Source organism: Pipistrellus hanaki, assembly GCF_964339955.1.
Source record: "Pipistrellus hanaki genome assembly, chromosome: 11".
NCBI classification, from domain to species: Eukaryota; Metazoa; Chordata; class Mammalia; order Chiroptera; family Vespertilionidae; genus Pipistrellus; species Pipistrellus hanaki.
In genome coordinates this window covers 60916072-60937581 of record NC_140513.1, presented here as the reverse complement: position 1 = coordinate 60937581, position 21510 = coordinate 60916072, and the positions used below count along the sequence as shown (strand labels likewise).

At 44.8% G+C, this 21510-nt stretch overlaps 2 protein-coding genes across 2 annotated transcripts in view; one reads left to right on the top strand and one right to left on the bottom strand.

Annotated features, from left to right (window-relative positions):
* Positions 1-21510, top strand: part of MOB3B (MOB kinase activator 3B) — a 181379-nt gene that overhangs the window by 3945 nt on the left and 155924 nt on the right. The window lies entirely within an intron of this gene.
* Positions 1010-1636, bottom strand: IFNK (interferon kappa; the record flags this gene model as incomplete). The annotated part of the gene is made up of 1 exon (XM_084899167.1): positions 1010-1636. One exon carries the CDS (start codon positions 1634-1636, stop codon positions 1010-1012), a length of 627 nt encoding a protein of 208 aa, XP_084755293.1.

Here is a 21510-nt window from a genome sequence, read left to right as displayed (position 1 = left end):
TCAGCTAGATGGTAGATTAATATAGATGAGAAACCACATAAGAAAAATTAAATAAATAATCTAGGTAAATCTGGGTACAAAATAACTTCTAGAGAGATAAAATATATTAAAATGTCATGTATTATTAGAATAATTTACTTAACACGGAGAAAGTGATCTTCTAATTGGGAAAATACAATATGAAATTCTTCCAGAGTATGACTGTGGGCCTTTCATTTCAGACACACGAAACAATGAAGTCAGATACTACACTATTCTGTATTGTTTTCTGCCCCTCTAAATGTAGAAGTGAAATAATATGCATTAAGAATGAACAGCGCTGTCTGCATTTTAGTCATGGGCTCTCAAAGGTTAAACCTGATCTTAATGTTCATCTAATTCAACCATCCAATATGAGAGAGAGTGGATCTTCACTCTCCTACAAACTTCATATCATTTCAAATAAACCAAGCTGAGAAACAAACGGGCCAGAAATGTCAACCTTTCTTCTTTCTTTTCTTTTTTCTTTTTGAGAGCAGGAAGAGAAAGGGAGGGTTTTAATTATGGAAGTTTGTATAAGCTCTTTAAACAAGTTGAACTTCAGACTAAACAACCTGGACAGCAAGAGGGCTCAGTCATTGAGGTGATCCATTTTCAGACATTCTCTGACCCATGCTCTCTAGCCATTGGCTTGGTGAAGTTGAAAGGTGAGATTCAAAGGACGTACAACACAGAAAAAGGAGAGAGGAGTGGAGAGCAGGAGATGGAGAGGGAAGAGCATTCCTTTAAGACTTTGTCACGAGACTCTTGGCCACCCCGAGGACGGTGGGCATTGCCTCTCTCAGAGAGGTGAATGTGGCTGGTGTTGCAAGGCCAAACTTGAGAGACAGTCAGCATTACAGATGCCACCACCAATCCAGCCGAGAGCAGGCTGAGAGAATAGCCCAGGGATTCTTAAAAGCCAATAAAGGGGGAGGAGATTTTGGAGAGAAACGAAATGTTAGTTTAAAAAAAAAAAAAGAGATCTACCTTATTTCCTCCTGGGTAGTTCTATGAGTTTCTGGAAGTAGTAGAAACATCTTCTGACTTCCAGTTGGACGATCTTCCAGGCGCAGGGACTGTACTGCTTGTCCTGCAGAAAAGTGCTTATCCTGTGGAAATACCTCCTCAGTTCTAAGTTGCTGGCCCGGGGGGTCGTAGGTCCAAGGTGTCCCCTCTCATCCTCCTCCATCTCTTCCTCATCTTCAGGTTCCTGCTCTTCTTGCAAGCATTGTTCCAGGTACTGCAGCTGCCGGTGAAGTCCGGTTAGAATTTGTTCCAGGTGTTCCTCTTCCCACGTGGACAGGAAGGTGGGTTGAGTGAAGATGCTGAAGGTCAGCATGGCCATCTCATAGAAGGCCCCCTGGATGTCTCTTTTCAGAAGAGGCTGTGTATGGGATAGGACCTCTCGGGGCAACTCGAAAGCTCTGTTTTCCCGTAGGCACCACAGAGGAAATGATTTGCTGATATTGGTCAGAAGCTTCACATTGTGCCAGGTGATTCTATGCAGATGAATATGCAGCAAGTCACAGCCCAGAGAGAGGGTGCCGGTGACGAACAGGCCGATGAGGCACGCAGGCCACACACACTTCCGAATCACCTCTGGCTTGGTGCTCATTTTCCTTCTAAGCCAAACGATTCGCGGTATTCACAGTTCACGACGCTGTGCTGGGTCTTCCGTATGCCTTCGTGTACCTTTTATACACCTGAATATCTTCGGTGGGGAGGAGTTTTCTGACTTGTCATTGTATGGTTCTTCGGGTTTCGGCCCCTTTCCTTTACCTCTGAGGCTTTTTTTTTTTTTTTTTTTTTTTTTTTACTTTGGATGACTACATTGACTTTGGAAATTCCTAGAAGCCTGGATGATCCATCCCAGCGCTATAGATCCGAGTAACAAGACTGATGCAGAGTGTTTGCGAAAGAACTGAGGGCTGTGTCTCTATACACTCATCCAACACTATGACGTACGAGAAAGGGATCCTTCAAGAATTTAGTTAATCATAGGCATTGACCAGGTAACTGTGATTATTTGATTGTAAGGCTAATCTTGTAAAATTAAGCTTCTAGATTTGGATATTTTCTGTTTTGACTTGATTCTTCCGGGCCTCACAAAAGATTAAAAAAACAACAACAGTTGGTCAGTTGATCATGGCACTTATCAAATAAAGGACTAAGCCGGCTGGGTTTTCTGTTGCATTTAGAAAATGTTGATGTTCTTTATATATATATATATATATATATATATATATATATATATATATATATATATATTATTGATTTTTACAGTCAGGAAGGGAGAGGGATAGAGAGTTAGAAACATTGATGAGAGAGAAACATAGATCAGCTGCCTCCTGTATACCCCCTACTGGGAATGTGCTTGCAACCAAGGTACATGCTCTTGACTGGAATCCAACCTGGGACCCTTCAGTCCACAGGCTGTCACTCTATCCACTGAGCCAAACCAACTAGAGCAGAAAATGTTGATATTCTTTTGTTGTTGTTGTTAACCCTCACCTGAGGATATTTCACTCCCCCCCCCCCCCCCCAATTGATTTTTTAGAGAGAGTGCAAGGGAGGTCGGAGAGACAGAGAGGAAGAGAGAAACATCAGTGTGAGAGACACATCGATTGGTTGCCTCCTTCCCACATGTGCCCTGACAGGAACTGGATGGAGCCTTGACTGTAATCAAGCTGCTACCCTTCAGTCTGAGGGCCTATGCTCTAACCACTGAGCAACTGGCTGGGGTAGAAAATGTTGATATTCTCTGAGTATTCTTTCCTTTACTTAAAACTGAACCAGTGCCTCCCTCTAATAAGACTCAGTTTCAATTAAGCTGAACATAGAATACAAGGTAATTCAACATACTATTCTTGAAACTTTTCATTAAAAAACATGTATATTTATATGAATACACACATATATTTTTAATTACTCACATAGTCTCTATAAGGTGCAAAGCACATCTGAGGGCAACACCTTCTTGTATACCTCACGTAACAACTTCTAACTTATGGCTGTTGTTAACCATCTTTACATTCCCTGTACTTCCTTCCATGTATAGGTTTTGTCATTTTATTCCCTTCACCCCAAATTTTCTGCTTTTATAGACATTCCACATCATATCCTTATTTATTGCAAACTGTAGTTTTAGCACCTAGCACATGCCAGTCACTGGGCAAGGACTTGAAGAAGGAGGGGTAAGGTGGAGTCCAGGACCTTCAGGGGTCCGTGATGGAGCAAAACAGGCATGCTCAAGTGTTTCAGGGAGCAGGCGTCATGGATAGGCCCTCCCTGAAGCAAGGACCTCATTCCCCAAGTTCCATAAATGTTAACTGATGCTGATGTTGACAATATTCATGACAAAGAAGAAAAGATGATTGACATGCATATCTTTCCCATTGTCAGTATGGCCTGATTTAGCAAATAAAAACATGGAACACCCGTGCAATATTTGGGATGTACCTATAAAAGCATTCAATATTTATTCCACAATTTTACCTGGCAACCCTCTCCACCATGCAAGCTCCCACTGACCTATAAAGCGGAAGTCAGACTTGAAGTTCTCTGCAGGAAGCTTGTCCTCTGCTAGCCGTCCCCCTGGTGTACAGGTGCATTCAATTGTGTTTCTCTGCACCAGCTTTACTATGTACATATTCACAACAACCATGTGCACTCCAAAAGGGGAACTTGCCATGTTAACACAAAATAGTACACACACACACACATGCTTACACAGTGGCTCTGATCAGAAGCATTATTGGATGATCAGTCTTTAGTCAGACCTCTGTTCCGTCAAAGCCATCTCCTCTGAATATATCTCAAAATCTACACTAATAAAAGAGAAAGATGCAAATTGACTGTACCTTCATGATGCCCACCAGCCAATCAGGAGTGAGTATTCAAATTAATAAAAAAGGTGGCAGGTTAATTTGCATACACAGGTGGTGGCAGGAAGTGGATGCTTCCACACTGCCCCAGCTGCTCTGGGCCTCTGGGCAGTGTGGGAAGGTGGAAAGGCGACTCCGGGCTGGAGCAAAGGCAGTGCTGGCAGCCAGGGGAAGGAAGGCCCATTCTTGCATAAATCTTTGTGCATCAGGCCTCTGGTATAATCATAAAATTGAAAGAAACACAAGGAAATGTTCTTGTCAAAATGTGTCACAACTGCCCAGCCTGTCACAGTGGGCTATGTGTGGACATGGCTACTGTTTCTCTGACCTCTGTTTTCATTTCTCTAGTGATGTCTTATTATTTACATTAATATAAATGTAAAGCTTTCCTCCGAGGGGAGACTGGTTGGCAGGGCTGCCCTGTTGTTGATGGAACTGTGGGGAGCACATGTGGATCACACGGTGAATAGTAGTGGGCAGGATACGATTTGTTTGACAAAATATCCATGAGACACTTCAGTCTAGACGAGATAACTGATTCAGCTCAGGGGCATTTGGCATCTGCGGGTAAGATTCATTGCTTTTCGTGGAAAGGCAAATTTTAATCCAGCACTTGGGAGTAACATGTTGATCATCCATGTTACTCAGTACTGGAGCGTAAGTCATTCCATTTGGGGTCAGTAGGTGATGGGGCCCAGCAGAGAGCCCAGAGATGGGATGCCTGTGTCAGTGTCTGGTGGTGCTTCCCACAGGACATGGGGACAACAGCCACCACAGAGTTGTGAGCAGCTCTGTTAGCGCCAGAGCCACCCTGGAGGCGTACCCTGGAGCTCCATCACCTAGGTGTTTCTCTCATTCCTCCTGCTTCCTCCCTTGGGACTAGCGGCTAGAGAGTCTCCTGTGGCCGCCTTTTTGGCTCTCCCTTTCTCAGTGATGTACAGGACATAGACATGTATAATGACTACATAAGTAATACCTGGATATGTTCTTGTTGTAAAAATTCAAACATGTCAGATACATGAAAGCCTGGCTTGCCAACTCAGCCTCTGCTCATGCCTTGTCCTCCCGGGCAATAGCTACAGGGTCAGTTTAACTACATTTGATGTAGTTGAGACGGACATTTGATGTCTGTCTCCACTCTAAACACTAAGTTCTGTGAGTGCAAGGGCAACAACTGGCTTGTTTGCTGCACCCTCTCGAGTGCCCAGCAGACCCCAAAGAGATCAGGAGAGACCTGGACTACTATCATGGATGATGTGTGGCTGGGGAGTTGGGCAACTTGTATATATATTTAATTGCCAAAGCAGGGCTATAAAAAGTGTAATATGCTTTGAAGTTTAATCCTGTATATCTCTGTGACTGTATCTCTGTGACTGTCTATATGATATCCTTTGGAAAGAACATAAATAATCTACATTATTAACCCATTGTGAATTTGAGGCCCAGAATAAATGGGCCACCAGACCTGGCTCAGAAGGACCCAGGTGCCTATCTTGGCACCTGGCACTTGGTGGGTACTCAATAATTACTTGTTGGATGGCTAGCTCCGGCCGACAGTCCTTGGTGTTCCTTGGCTTGTGGATGCTTCACTCCAAGGAAGCCATGTGTCAATAACAGGGGAGTTATGTTGGGGTTTAGTTGTTGTGGTCGAGGGGTATGGGGAGGACAAAGTCAGGTGCTGAGGACAGCGGAGTCCACAGAATGGTACATGGCAGCACCAGCGTCCACTCTGTGCCCTCTCTCACTCCCATTGCTGTGCTCTGGAACTCCCTGGGGCTGGCTAGGCCGGGAGCACCTTGATGCTAGCGGTAACACATAGTTTTGCACTGTTTAGCTGACTCATGTGTCTTTCCCTACGGACGAGAAATGTGTCTTAGTTTTGTTTTGTGGCATCCCTTCCCTAAGAGACTACCTGCTTGCTGACTAAAAGATTGCCTGCGATTTGTTATATTTTTCCAGTTTGGGTATTAACCTGTGAGGCGGAACTGCTGAGAGGTGATCAGATCATCCGTTCTGCGTCCACCCCCAGGAGTGCCACTTCTGGTTGTAAATGCTCCGATGAGCTGTCATTGTATCATCTCACCCGAAGAGAGACTCTTGGGGCAAATTTACTCTTGGTTCTATTTTTAGCCCAGCTGCGGGTTATCCCTACAGTAACTTCCTACGCAGGAGTCATTGGGGCTCTAAGAAAATGATCCCTGGTCAAAAGGAATTTAACAGGGTGGAATAAGCATTCTATGAAACGAATTCACACCATTGGTAAAACCTACCCTCAGTTTTGGGATTCCCACAGCAGCTTCCATCCATGTGTTTGTCCCACTGTTGTTTCTCTTGGTCCATTTGAACTCCAACAGGGATTTCATTTATGAGAGAATAATGTTTCAGAGGTTGGCAATGAAAGATCACACCTTCGAGAACAATCCTCCACTTTAGCCCCTGAGTAGATGTGGGTTTCTTCCCAGACCACATCGGAGAGTGCCTGTAGTCTGGAAAGAAATGACAAGCGTGGCATGGGTGATGGACAGGGATGTCCACGTGTCTAAGATAAATATTTTAAAAGGAGTCGTCACTATTGCATAGATGAGGACAGTGTCTTCTTTTAATTCCTATCAGCTTGTATGTGGTCATAAGGTTTCTTGACACACAAAAAACAAGATAAAGAACAAAAAAAGGCATTATTATGGAAAAATTTAAGTGAGCTTTTTTTTTTTTTTTAGACAGACAGAAGACTCACATGCTTCACATTTTAGGGTTTATTTTTTATTTATTTTATTTTTTTAGTGTTTGAGCAATGCCTGAGTTGGGGTAGTGTCTGGGAAAAGGAACTGCAGGAAGTATTAATTTCCTAGAACTGGCTTAAAACAACAGAAATTTATTCCCTCAGAAGGCTGTAATCAGAATCATTAGGACCATGTTTCCTCCGAACCTGCTAAGGAAGAATCTTTCTTCACTTCTTCTGGCCCCTGGTGACAGCTGGCAGTCCTTGGTGTTGGTTGGCTGGTGGATGTGTCACTCCAATCTCTGCCTCCACTGTCACGTGACACTTCCCCTGGGTCTGTGCCTCTGTCTTCCAGACATTGCCTTTAGGTATTCTTTGGCAACAATCTGCCCAATTATTAATAAGAATAAAGGATGCTGTTTGGTTAGTGGTTACAAAGTACCCAATCTTTATGTAAATTACCTTTAGTTCTCACAGCCACTATGTAATGTAAATGTCATTATCCTCAACTTAAAAGGAGGAAATAAAGCTTAGAAATATTAAGTGACTTGCCCAAGGTCACATAACTGACAGGATCAGGATTCAAACCTAGGTCTGTCTCAGGCCACATTGTATTTTTACAGGATCTAGTGGTACAAAATCTACTGTGAACATCTCTGCAGTCATAGCCCATTTCTTTCTAAAAAGGACTTGAAGCAGCTTATAAAAGATACACAATACAAGAGAATAAAAAGTGGTTAAATCAGAGTTGAGGGTAAACAAAGTGGAGTCGGGGTAGAGCTGGTGCATGAGAATGATGGCTGGAGTCATTATTGCAGAGGGTTGCAAATCTGAATAGATGCGAAGAGATAATATGATCTGGTAAGGTAACCACAGTATCCAAAAGATAAAACAAGCCAGTGACAAAGCTAAACCCCCAGTAGAAGCAGAGCTTTCCTTGGTACTGAGTCCTGGGAGGGATTTTTCCTTTGTGCCTTCAAGAAGAGAGCACTGCCCAGCCGGTGTGCTCATCGGTGGTTGAGCATCCACCTATGAACCAGGAGGTCAAGGTTGGATTCCTGGTCAGGTCACATGACTAGATTGCCGCCCAGTCCCCTGTAGGGGGCATGTTGAAGGCAGCTGACTAGTGATTCTCTGTTATCATTAATTGGTGTTTCTATCTCCCTCTCCCTTCCTCTTTGAAATCAATAAAAATATATTTAAAAACTATAGGATTTTTTGGGGTAAAGATATCAGCCACTTTCTTATGAGGTGACACCACCACCACCACCACCACCACCATCACCACCACCACCATCACCATCTCTGCCATCACGTAGGGGGCAGGACTGTACCTCATAACCTACCTCCATGGAGGCGATGTCCTTGCAGGCATTCTGTAGGGGCTTGTTGAGCTTTCTCATGCTGAGCTCCGGAATGGGGTTCAGAAGTTCAGCTGGACTGGGAGAGCATTTCTTCACCGTGGCTCAGAGTGGGGAAAAGCGTGGTCACACACACTGGCATTCTCAGAGGCGCTGGCCGGCAGCCTGCCTTGGCATTCCCAGAGCCCCCGCTCTGCACTTCCTGTGATTCCTACGGAGGAGCTTTGGGGAAACTATCTGTAGGCACGACTGTCCTCCATTTAAGCCAGAAAGGAAAAATGAGCTGTTTTGACCCAGTGCCACACACAGCACTGCAACATGCACTGGACTTGTACATAGTCCTGGGGTTCATTTGCTGTCCTCTCTGAGAGCCACAGCCCGAGATGAGGAAACTCAAGGAGGTGGTTCTGCTCTACATGTACCTGCCCCTCCCGAAAGGGTTTTTTCATAAGTTGAATCATAAAATTCAAAGCTAGAATAGCCTGGTATCCCCAAATGTTATAGGTAATGAAATATTAAGACACATTTTCTTGGGATTATCAATATTGAAAACCTGGGTACTTTTCTTTTAAGAGGAAAACTATGAAAGGGCCACATGGATGGGCCCAGAGCGAAAACCTCTTTGTATTCCTAAGAGAGATGAATTAAGAGACCGAAATTGGGATTGCCCTCTTCTGGGAACGGGGTCTGCTGGCATTCATAATGGTCCAGCATTTGACGTCCCACCGGAGGCTGTCCTAGAGACAGCGCTGACAGAACTAGGCATTCCTGAACCCCTGGGAACAGAACTGTTTACCTTCACACGGAGGAGGCTGGGAAAGCACCGACATGTGCATGTGGCGTGTGCCCAGGCTGGCTTTGAGGAATTCATGCTGTGACACCTAAACTTCCAACGAGGCTGTCTAACATGAAAAGACAAACAAACACAAACACATGTCAGCAGGGCCTGGGGTGGATCCACGTGTGCTCACCGTGTCTGTGACAGGATCAAGCGTGCTTTCCTTATTGAGGAGCAGAAAACCATTGTGACTGTGTTGAAGGCACAAACACAGAGTCAGGAAAAAAAAAAAAAAAGGTTTTTTGAGTAATGAAAACAACTAAAAGAAATTGGGATTGCCCTGTATCTATCCCCACCAGGACAGAAGATAGAGCAGTAACACTTCTTGCCAAATGTGATGATACAGGTTTTTATGGTTGGTACATGGGACAAAGAATGCTGAAAGTCCTGACTATACATTGTGTCCATCCATCCATCATCCATCCACCATCCATCCATCCATCCATCCATCCATGTATCTATCAGTCTCTGAGGATATGACGCCTAAAACAAGGTAGTAAAAAAAGAAAAGGAAAAGTTCATGTCCCCATAGAGTGTCCAGATTTTCAGAGAATATAGATTAAAATTTCAGAGTGCCACAAGTGCTAGGAAAGACATAAACAGGGCAGGAGGGTAACTGGGGAAGGTGACAGCGTGAATTGAGATGTGAAGGATGAAGAAACATCAACAATGTAAAGGACTGGAGGGAGGGCATTCAGCCAGAGAGAACTTAAGCCCCAAAGCCCTGATGGAAAAGAGCTTGGGATGTTCAAGGAACATAAAGGAGATTGGCTGGGTTGTAGGGAAGGGGCTGGGGAGGTTGGTACGAGGAAAGGTTGGGATTGAATAAGGGTGGCAGATCAAGATGGAGTTCCACTTTTATCCTAATACCAATGAAGACACATGAAAGAATTTTAAGCAAGAGAAGAATGTGAAATGGCCTGTGCTTTTAGGAGATCACTGTGGGGACACAATTTGGTCAAGAGCAGATACTTCAGTAGGTGGGGTGAGTGTGATGACCTAGATAAAGGTAGCAGCAGCAGAGATGGGGAGAATAGACTGATTTGAGAGATATTTTTAGTAAGTTACTTAAGACTCATCTGAGTCCAGGTTCACACTTTTGATGATCGAAGATTGTTTTCCAGATGTGCTGTTGATAATCCATTTGATTATAGGGTCTGTACTGTATCAACGTGATTGTTTTTTGATAACCAGTATGTAATCTCATTTGGCATCACATCTTTAACTGGATGGCCTTAAACTAGGTTAGGTCTCAAATGTTGGAGAGCAAAATAAATAATTTACTTAATTGGACTTAGGTTGGAACTGAGGCTTAAATTTCCCAGGGTTAACCTAAGGATTAAATTCCTGAGAATGTCCCTGATGTATCTCCTGTGGGTACACAGAACAAATGTATATTTCTGTATGTTTTGACATTTAAATAAAATAATGTATTTTATGATCAATTTCAAACATGGATTACTATATGTAGTTTTCTCATAAGGGAATATAATCATACAATTCTGAAGTGAAGAAAGTGATGCTAATCTGTTACCTCCTAAATATAGATGAGAGCTTATAGCTGACCACTCTAATCCTCTCGAATTGATTTTATTTAAAATCTTAGAAATGTCTAGTTGTCAGAAAAGTCCCTCTGTCCCAATGCTCTGACACAGACTATACTGCCATGATGCACTGCTATTTAATAGGTTGAATCAAGATGAACTTGTCACTTTTCTTATGCCACAGAAAGAGTAAATAAATGAAAAGAAGATTCTGCATTTCAAAGTTTTCAACATTTTTCTTAAGCTTTTGACATGTCTGATGGTTTACCTAGTATAGAGGCTACTCTTCTTAGTTTTAGATTATTTGTACTTTTTTAATGAGCGAGCTCATGTCTGCTTTGGCACACAATGATTAGATCCATAATTTTACAATAATCTGTCAGTACTCCATAATTTTTCAAACACCCAGGACTTCCAGATGCTTCAGGCACCAGCTGCTGTAACAAACACATCCAAAAGCGTGAAAACGGCTCACGCATGATGGAAGCGTGTAAAGTTTGAACAGAGGTAACTTGAGCTGCAGTGGGCTTTCTTCCAAGCAGTGACCAAGATCACAGATGCCTTTGATCTTGTGGCTTTGCCATCTCCCGTGTGGCTTCCAAGGTTTCAGGGTTTATCTTCAAAAAGCTGGGACACAATGGCAAGAGCTGGAGGGTTGTCCATAGGAGTGTTCTCTGGGCCAGGCTTGGAGGGTCCCACATCCCTCCCATTTCCATCCCACTGGTGGGGACTTATTTGCATCATCCCACCTCAGTACGAGGGGTGACAGGAAGTGTAGTCCAGCCATGTGCCCTGGAAGAAGAGGGAATCGTTCGAGGAGCAGCTAGCGCATCTCTACCCTGCCCCTCATCCATTTGGAAAAAGAGTCTAGCAATCAAAATGTGGTAGCACTGTATGAGTTGGCTTGAGGCTTGGGTTGGCATGGAAATGACACATGGGTAGATAACCATTAGAGGTTTTTTAAAATCCATTTGAAGAGAATCGAGTTGTCAACCACAGGCAGCTTTCTCGTGGGGATCTTATCTTTTTCTGAAGATTAGAAGAAGTATTGTTGAAATAAAATAGTTTTAATTTCTTTTTCCAGGCGATACAAATAAGGGAAATGATTCATTTTGGTGTCGTTTTAAAAAAGCATGCTTTCCTTATAAGAAATCTATTTTGGTAGAAAGACACTGTCATTTGCTTTCTTTAAAAGTCAGAATCTCTGAGACTTATTCCCCGTGGGGACCAACATGTATTGTAGAAGGAGACCCTTCAATATCATCCAGGTGAACACTGCACTGTCATTAAGCAGACAGCAAGCTCAGCATCATCGAGTTTGCACACCCCATTTCACTTTGTCACCAAAAGAATCCTGCAAGGTCCCATTTTACAGTTTTGAGGAACCAAGGCTATGGAAAAGTCATATCACTTGGCAAAGGCCGCCCAAAACTAAGGCCTGCCTGGCTTTCTGTTCAGTTGTACTGAAGTGAAAAATAAGTGTCTCATGTGATATATTTTTTTTTTAATAAAGAAGAAAATGTGTTACCTAATAACATTACAACAGTAACCTAAAAAAAAAGAATAGCTTTCTTGAGAAAGATTTTAAAGATTTCTCTGGCTTCTGACAAAAATGAGTTAAACACACTCTGGTCCCATTTTCAGCCCGTGGATCGCAAGGTCGTTTCCCTGTCTATGAAGTCAGTTTTGAGGCTGCACGCTGTTTATGAGTTCCTGTGGCTTGGCCAGGTGGAGGGGATGGGCGGAGGGGACGGTGTGATTCCTGGGCGTGGCTGGAATTCCCCTCAGGCTCCTGCAGCACAGGGAGGAGCCAATCAATGATTCTCTTGCATCATTGATGTTTCTATCTCTCCCTCTCCCCTCCTCTCCGAAATCAATAATATATATATATATATTTAGAAAATCGCTGCTTTAGCTGAAAGGTATTTATTATGATACTAGAGGCCCGATGCATGTAAGTTGTGCAAGAGTAGGCCTTCCACACTGGCTTCCTTCTGGCACCGGACCGGTGCTTGGTCCAGAAGGTCCTCTGGAAATACATCCGATCTAATTAGCATATTGCACTTTTATTATTATAGACCGGGGAAATAGTTTCTTCACAAATTGTTCACAGGAATCAAATCTGCCCTGGGTGCATATTACAAAAAGTCATATTTCCCAAATGTATTCTTCTGTTTCCCTAAACAGATGTGGGGCTCCTGGTTAGCACCAGTTCATTGTTCTCTATTGGTGCTTTCTTCTTATCCTCCTACTAGGTTACTTTGAATTCCTGAAAAAAAAAAAAAATAATAACAACAACTCGTTAGTTGCCAAATGCATCCCAAAAGAAAAATTAATTTGTGATTATTTATCATTATCAATATGACTACTTGGGCAACCTAAAGCTCCTCCAAGATGAATTATTCCTCGGACTTACTGTAGAGGTAAAGAATGCTGAATCTGTAGGACATGACTGTTGGTAATTGGCCATGATTTAAAAGACATTTGTTGAGATTTTGCTAGATGTTGGAGAGTCAGTTCTGACTCAGAGGTTCTTTCAACCTTGGCCTGGCCAGTAGATCTGAGGGCATTCAGTCACTGGCTCCCACGGAAGCTACTAAAACAGCCATCAAGGACAAGCTCTTCAGTTTAATTGCCTGCACCCAATGCCCTGAGTAGCTGCTTCCTGAAGCAACCAAGAAGTCAACAGCGGTCCAGAAACCCTTTCTGAAAAGCAGGTTTTCTTGCCAGTCCTGATGACTGACGGATTTATTCTAAAACAGCGAGGATTACAGAGTGTGTGTGTTCTGAGCAGCACACTCAGGGGTGCAAAGCCGTGTAAGAGCTGCCCAGCGAGGAGAGATTAAGCGCTGTGCAGACTGTGACGAGTAACAAGAGTGGGGATACTGAATAAATGCCCTGTGAACTCAGCGGCACACAGAGGACCCTTCTGGCTGCAGAGACAACAGGAGAAGGAGCTTGTGAAGGGTGAGTAGAAGATAATTGTGGGTGTGGATCCCAGCCCGACCTCTTACTATGAACATATTACTATGTGGAAGCTTCATGTTCTTCATTTGCCGAAAGGAGCCGTAGCATCCTTTCATAGACATGATTATAAAGATGTAAAGTGCCCAGATGAGCACTTCGGTGTCTGGAATGGGGGAAGCACTCCGTAAATCCTATCAGCAAATACAGTAAAGCTTAAAAAAAAAAAATAGCTTTCCCTGAGAAAGATTTTAAAGATTCCTCTGGCTTTTGACAAAAGTGAAAGATGTCTCTGGCTTCTGACTCCGTGAATAGTTTCGTGCGTTTGCCTGTCTTTAAAGCAGCAATATCACATCATAGGGCAGCAGTCCAGAGGAAATAAAGTGACAGAATTGAAAGGCCCGGCACTGTGTCTGCCACGTGGTCGGCGTGTGATAGTATTCGCCATTGTTCTCCGTGAAAAATGGGGCAGATGAGAGAGGACACCTCGGACCAGGGAGGAGACACACAGCCTGGCCCGGGCTTGGCATGTTGCCCAGGCCTCCTGGACACAGAAGTTGTTCAATTGAATAGCAATTGAAAGGTAGACGGTGGTTGTAAAATGCCTGAAACATACACGAAGAGCCTCTTCATTAGGGACCCCGAAGGAAGGATGCCAGGGTTTTGGAAGAAAATCAACTGAGCGGCCTCTAAGTTTTTCTTTTTCTTTTTCTTTCTCTTTTTTTTTTTTTTAAATATATTTTATTGATTTTTCACAGAGAGGAGGAGAGAGGGATAGAGAGCTAGAAACGTCGATGAGAGAGAAACATCGACCAGCTGCCTCCTGCACACCCCCTACCTGGGATGTGCCCGCAACCAATGTACATGCCCTTTACCAGAATCAAACCCGGGACCCTTCAGTCCGCAGACCAACGCTCTACCACTGAGCCAAACCAGTTTCGGCTCTAAGTTTTTCTGATGCTGAGGTTCCGTGGTTCCTGCAAAACTTTTAGTGGGGCCCGGAGAAAGAGGACAAGGAGTGAGACATTCCCGCAGTGGAGCTGCTGGGCTCCCCCTGAACAGACCGACCATCAGGCAGTGACTGCACTCCGAGGTCTTGACAGCAGGCAGCTGTTTGCTGAGAGGAGACCAGGTTTTGTTTTCATGTGGCAATCGGCCCAGGTGTATTTGATTTGACAGGTAAAAGACGAAAGCAAAAGGCTTGAATGTATTTGGTGACGTGTCATTTCTTGCGCGTGTTTTCCCACATTTGGCTTGAGATTCAGAGTCAGAGAGGGAACAGGGAAGAAAAGCCCAGCTCCCCCAGGAAATGAGTCTTAAAGCAGAACTGAGACACGTATGAGGGTGAGTCATCAGGCAGGGTCTGGGTTTGCCGCAGCGCACCTGCGGGCGGGGGCCCGGGGGAGACCCTCCCCAGACAGGAACACGCACACCCTGGGCCAGTGGTCGGCAAACTCACTAGTCAACAGAGCCAAATGCAACAGTACAACGATTGACATTTCTTTTGAGAGCCACATTTTTTAAACTTTAATTTCTTCTAACGCCACGTCTTCAAAATAGACTCGCCCAGGCTGTGGTGTTTTGTGAAAGAGCCACACTCAAGGGGCCAAAGAGCCGCATGTGGCTCGAGAGTCACAGTTTGCCGACCACAGCCCTGCGAAGTGTGTGGACTTCCTGCAGAGCAGGGCCCACGGCATTGGTCAGAGTCCCTGGACCATCTAGAGCAGCCCTCCTGCAGTGTCCCATAAACTGCCAACAAGTTTCAGAGGTTTCTCACTGCAGGACTCGCTGAGACCTCTGACAGGCAGTGAGAGCTGTGAGCATCCCGAGGAGGGAGACTGGGAATGGCACACTTCCCACACTCACTGGGAAGCGGTGCTTTTTGATGGAGGATGCAAAGCCCACTTGGGGCCAGGATGACCCGTGGAAATCATTTCTTTGTTCTCACCCTCTTCCAGGGGTCCAGATACAGACACAGGTTTGGGGGCAGCCAAATGAGGGTCCCTTTCCAGCAGCCAAATGGGGGTGAACACTGCCCCGGAGAACACTGTCATTTGGAAAAACCTAATGGGACTTGGTAGGCAAAATAATGGGCCTCCACAGAAGTCCACCCTCTAATCCCAGAACCTGTAACTACTTCCCTGACTTGGCAATGGAGAGGTAGCACATGGGATTAAATGAGAGATCTTTTTAAAAAAAAAAAAAAAAAAAAAAAAAATATATATATATATATATATATATATATATATATATATATATATATATATATATATTATTGATTTTTTACAGAGAGGAAGAGAGACGGATAGAGAATTAGAAACATCGATGAGAGAGAGTCATCGATCAGCTGCCCCTTGCACACCTCCCTATTGGGGACGTGCCCCCAACCAAGGTACATGCCCTTGACCGGAATCGAACCCAGGACCCTTCAGTCTGCAGGCCGACGCTCTATCCACTGAGCCAAACCGGTTTTGGCCAATGAAAGATCCTGAGATGGGCAGTACCCTGGATGATCACGGGGCTTTGTAAGCAGGAGGCCGGTGGAGGGGTCTGAGGAGACGCAGGGACAGAGCAGAGGTGAGGGTGACACGGGCCAGGGGGCAGGGAGAGTGCACGGCCTCTGGAGGCTGGAGAAGGCGAGGACGTATGTTCTCCCCGGAGCCTCTGGGAGGAATGCAGCCGGCAGCCTTAGTAGATTTCTGACCTGCACGCCAGAAGGAAATACCTGTGGGTTGTTATGCGACACTGCGCTTGTTGTCATTTGTTACAGCAGCCGTAGGGAACTCATACATGGCTCTACTATTGGTCCCGCCTTTCCTGTGCTGGAAGTGTGGTGGGTGGATTAACATACCCGGGACCCTCCTAAGACCCCAGGCCCCTCTCAGACACTGGCCCTCGAGGGGAGACCTGCTAGTAACCACCATCTGGCCAAGTGGGCCCTGCTTTCTGGGAGTCCTTCCTCCACCTCCCAGGACCCAATCATCACCGGCTCTTGCTGGGCTGCTCCCATGTGCAGCGGCTGATCACCGACAGGCTTTGAAAGAAGCGATGCGACTGGTCACAGTGGTGCACACCCGCTATTCGATAGTGATGTGTGGACTGAAGAGCTACCTGCCGGGTTCACACGTCCTGCAATTGCTAGTGTGCTGTGGTTTCTGGAATCCCAGCTGTTGCGGGGCCGGTGTTCTTGAACTAAGCCACGTTCTGTGAAATGCGTGTGTATCAGAGCCGTGCAGAAGCGAGGGAGGGCTGTGTGTATCGAAACGGTGGCACAAATCCTTTCAGTCCCGTTGTTACCACTGGACTGGTGGGCGGCCTGGCCAGATCTTCATGCATCTGCTGAATACCAACGTCTGGATGTCGCCGATGCAAGGCTCAGGCATGTCAGTGAACAACGTATGAATCTAAAGTAGAGCAAACGGTGGTGAAGGATCATCCGTACCTCGTTTCTGATGATGGAGGTTAGTTCTCCAGGAAACTGACTCTGAGATGCTGAGATGTGCATGTAGGAGGGTTCCTGGGGACCGCTGGTGACAACAATGTCTCACAGGGAGATGAGAGCTTCAGGATTGGGCAAGAGGAAGAAGGTGACTATGATGCAGTGGGGGAGGGTGGAGGTGGCAGGGGGAAGGGTCCCGGAACTGGATGGCAAGAGGGCCAGGGCTTTGTGTGTGTCCCTCCATCAGCTGGTCATTGGATGTGAGCCGTCCCAACCACAGCAGACACCCTCCTCCAGCCAGGTGCCTCTCTGGAACAAATTGTAAGCCCTGGAGAGGTTCTCACTCAGCTGAGGCTGGCAGCTTCCAGCACTCCCAGCAAGGAGGGGCTGTGGGGAGGGAGGATAAAGTCCTAACTGGACCTGGGCAGCACATTACAGGGTCTATTACCTTAATAATTATAAGATACTGGACCCCTGGACAGCTGAGTTTTAGAGGGCGATCACTATTTCAGCAAGATTCAGGTCAGAATCTGGGGCCCAGTGGAAGAGAGGAAGAGGCAGGTGCAGGAGAGCTGCCAGGCTGCTGAGCCCCCAGGCCAGGACTGCATGTGGGGGGTGGGAGGGCAGAGAAGGCAGCACCCCCTCTAGGCCAAATCCCCTTCCAGAACAGGGAGCAGCAGCTTGCTGGGCCCGGCTGGCCTCCGCTTTCATCTCACTTAGGATCGTCTGTTCATTGGAGAGGAGGTGAGGGCCTTGTTATTTGGTCTTGTCTTGGCCAGGTAGGGCACTTGGGCTCTGAATTGGAATGGATGAAGAGAGTGACAAAAACAAGATGAAAAAGTTGCTAGGTTTGACATTTGTGGTTGATTTTTTCCCCCCCCCTCGAGTGAAAAAAAGGTATCTCATACAGAAAAGATTAACTTGCTTTTCATTCTCTTCTCTCCCTACCCTCCTTTTCCTGTTGGTTCTTAGACTCCACACATACGTCTGATTCCCTGTCCAATGTAGTCAGCCCACGCTCTTTATGAAATCCTGAGGAATTAGATGGCTGGAGTCCTGCTCCCACTTCCCTGTGTTGGGGATCAGTGGGGTCAGCACCTCTGATTCTCTGAAGTGACTGATCAGCTCACACTTATGGCTTTAAGAAAAGCTACCCCCCAACCACCAAAAAAGGGGGGGAATCAGCAGATCTCTCAGGGAGGTTGCCAAGAAATCAGCAGGGAGATGAACGAGATAATGGAGGGCTTTGTCACAAATGGTGACAGCATGCTTTAGAATGGCTGACGTCAAACTTAGGTTAAATACTAAATAAAAAATGATTTGTGCCTACTTTCTCTTTCAAAAGACTGAAGGTGTTCCTGCCTGTCAGAATTCAGCTTTGGCATCCTGGTGGACTGAGGGTGTGCAGGCCGCCTGGCCATGGCCTTGACTCATCTGGAGTATCTGTCTACAGAGGCTGAGTTCAGAAAGAGTCTGAAGGCAGAAAGAGCTTCTGGTTGGCTGATGGCTGCCCTTGTGCACCTGGGAGAGCAGGACAGCTACTGTGTATTTTTTTTTTTTTTTTTTCCTGGACTAAAGTTTTCACCAACACTCCTCCATTGGCTAAAGGATGTTGTTGTTTTTTAAATGCTATCCAATTCTTACCTTGAATCAGGTGCAGCATATGTGATAGTATTTGTGTTGCTTATTGGTAAAATACTGCATGTAGGACGATAAAGAGATAATTGTCTAGTCCCTGGATTTTAGAGGAAAGATAAAGAGTAATTGAGCATTTGAGTGGGAAGGAGATAGTGGACTTAGAATGTATAAGTATTATTTGGTTTTTATATTATGTAGGAGATAATGATTTGTGACTCCAAGATAATTCTAGGTCCTATGTGTCTCAACCTGCTTGTTTGGGGTTTGAAATGGAGAATTCTCTCATCCTCTCATTTGATCTGATAGCAGGCAGGGAAGAATGAGAGTAGAGCTTGCAGCACCAGCCGTAGCAAATCATGGTGGGAAACTGGAGATCCACCCAATTGGGAAGAAGAGGGATGGGGTGTGCTTGGAAGAAATAAGTTAGCTAACTGATGGCACAAGAGTGAAGGACAGAGGGTTTGATTCCAGTGTTTATCTTTTTTGTTGAGTGTGCTGTCCATGAAAGAGCAACTCGGACCACAGGTAACACCTGAACTGTGATGTTTCCATTTCCTTTTGCCCAGCAACTTCCCTTCCGGTCAAGCCAAACAGCAAAGGGCTGTCCATCAGTCCTCTGACACTTGCCCATGCTGGAAGCGCATTACTTTGTTCAAAACGTTTCTGCATGCTTGTAAAGGTCCTATAGCTGTCACAGGAGTTTTAAATGAGGATTTTTTTCATCTGTCAAGTAAGGACAGCTATGCGCAATAAGGCAGTTTTGCAAAAGAACTTTGCATCCCACCGAAGCCGGTTTGGCTCAGTGGTAGAGCGTCGGTCTGCGGACTGAAGGGTCCCAGGTTCGATTCCGGTCAGGGGCATGTACTTTGGTTGCGGGCACATCCCTGGTACGGGGTGTGCAGGAGGCAGCTGGTCGATGTTTCTCTCTCATCGACGTTTCTAGCTCTCTATCTCTCTCCCTTCCTCTCTGTAAAAAATCAATAAAAAAAAATATATATTTTTTTTTAAAAAAAGAACTTTGCATCCCTCACAAGATACCTTACAGGTAAGTCACAGTTTTGTTCCAGATGAGGGAATTTGAGACATACTAGTAGCCAGAAAGAAACTAAAGAAGGTGAACCAGGCTCAGAGGAAATGTAGCTTCCCTGTTCTGGGTTTCTGGTTTCTGGTATGTTGGCTTTAATGGCAATCTTTTTAACCATTATTTGGAAGTGCTCAGCAGTTCCCAAGCCTGGTCAAGTAAGGTCCCAACATTTAAGAAGAAGAGAAAGTTAAGCTAGATGTAAAAAAAACCAAATGTAACTCTCGATTGCCTTTGCATAAGACTCATTGAAAGGTTAATTTTTAATAAAATAATAAACAAAGGTTGACTTTGAATAAAAAATTCATAAACAATATGTATAGTAATTTATTTTGACATGAAACTCAATGGCAAAATGATAATTCAATCCAATATAAGGCAAACAGCTTCTAGAAAAAATGAAGCCCCAACATTGAGATTCTTTAATATTAGAATATATTAGTTTTCCTCTACTTACACACACATACACACATATACACACACACACACACACGCCATTCATTTCCTGCTTTAACTTGTCCCTCAGACCGTGCGATGGTGGCGGATGGTGGCACTGTATGATTCATTTCCCTCACGAAACAGATGTTGCCATGTGAATCAGAAATGGCACGTGTGGAAAGCAACTTAGTACATATTAAAGTGTCTGCCCTCGGAAATGGGCCCTGGATTGGGTATGATTAATATTCCAGTTACTGGACACAGTGATGTCTTCACCTGACATATTTCCTTTCCGTGTGTTCTAAAGGAGGACCTGAGCGAGTCTTGCTGGGACTGTCAGCGTAGTAACATGTGTACATGATGACTTGCTTCATAAGCCTGAAGGGTGAATAGGCTTGCATTCCTCCTCTTATTGGATCGTTGAATCATAAGGAGACAGGACTCTTGGCTTCCAGCCTCAACCTCTGGCTTCTATGGGATTTTTTCTTTGTTCCTCAGTTTCTCACCCATAAAAAAAATAAATTATTAGCATCATCTGAAATATAAAACTAAATGCATTTACTCTTTTAAGTCCTTGGGTGAAAGATATAAATTCTAAAACTCTAGTATACAATTCCTATATTAATAATCTGAGAAAAACGGGCCCGAAGTGAACTTAGGAACCTGGTTAGGAGACATTGCCAGGCAGTTTAGAATTTCAACTCATGATTCTTTCTTAGTCCGTGTATTGAATGGTAATTTATGCAGATGCAGGTAAATTTAGTAACGTGCACTTTGTCAATTCCAGGTTGCGATCTTTTGAATCAGAGGTTGCACATGGTGACCCTCAGAAATGTTTCCTTTGCTCGTAGAAAGCAATGGTTTTCCTTTTTAGCTATCAACCTGTAAAAACAGATTCATAAAAATCCGGATAACTAGCTCCTCTGGAAAAAGAAAAGATCCAGCAATTCTGGGACTTTATCTCCACGTGAGCACCTGCTGCTCTTGCTGAGTGGCTGCCCCCTTTCCATGGTGGTGCCCCCGCCCTGTGTGTCTTTATCTCCCCCTGGAAGGACATGAGAGCCTGGTACTACACACCGGGTTTCCTCTGTGGGTCAGAGGAGAAAATCCTGGCACTGAGAATGAATGATTTCAGCATGACTAATGGTATTTGCATTCAAACAGATTAGGTACCTGAACAAACACGGAGGGCCTGGCTGCCTTGTTTTTTTAGTAAGAAGTGAGTTCTAACTTTCTTCTGTTTTCTCTTAAGTTTGTCCAAGGGGTCATTTGCAAAATGGTTTTCCAAGACTTGGCAGAACCAGCTTCCCCCTCCCCAACGTACAGGCCACCTAGTTAATTCCAACAAGTCCTCTAATGAATGGCCCGGCACAGCTCATAAGATTCCCAAAGCCAATTAAACAATGTCCACCCTTGTACCTCCCAGCAGATTGGGGAGTAAGTAGCTCAGCAAACGCAGTGATTGATATGAAAAGTAGCAACGTCTCCTTAAGCACTTGCAGCCCTGTGGTTATTCTATGAGGCACAAGCTTTCAACACAGTGGCCTTTTATCCCCTGTGCTTTGGGAGTGTGAGAGCACAGG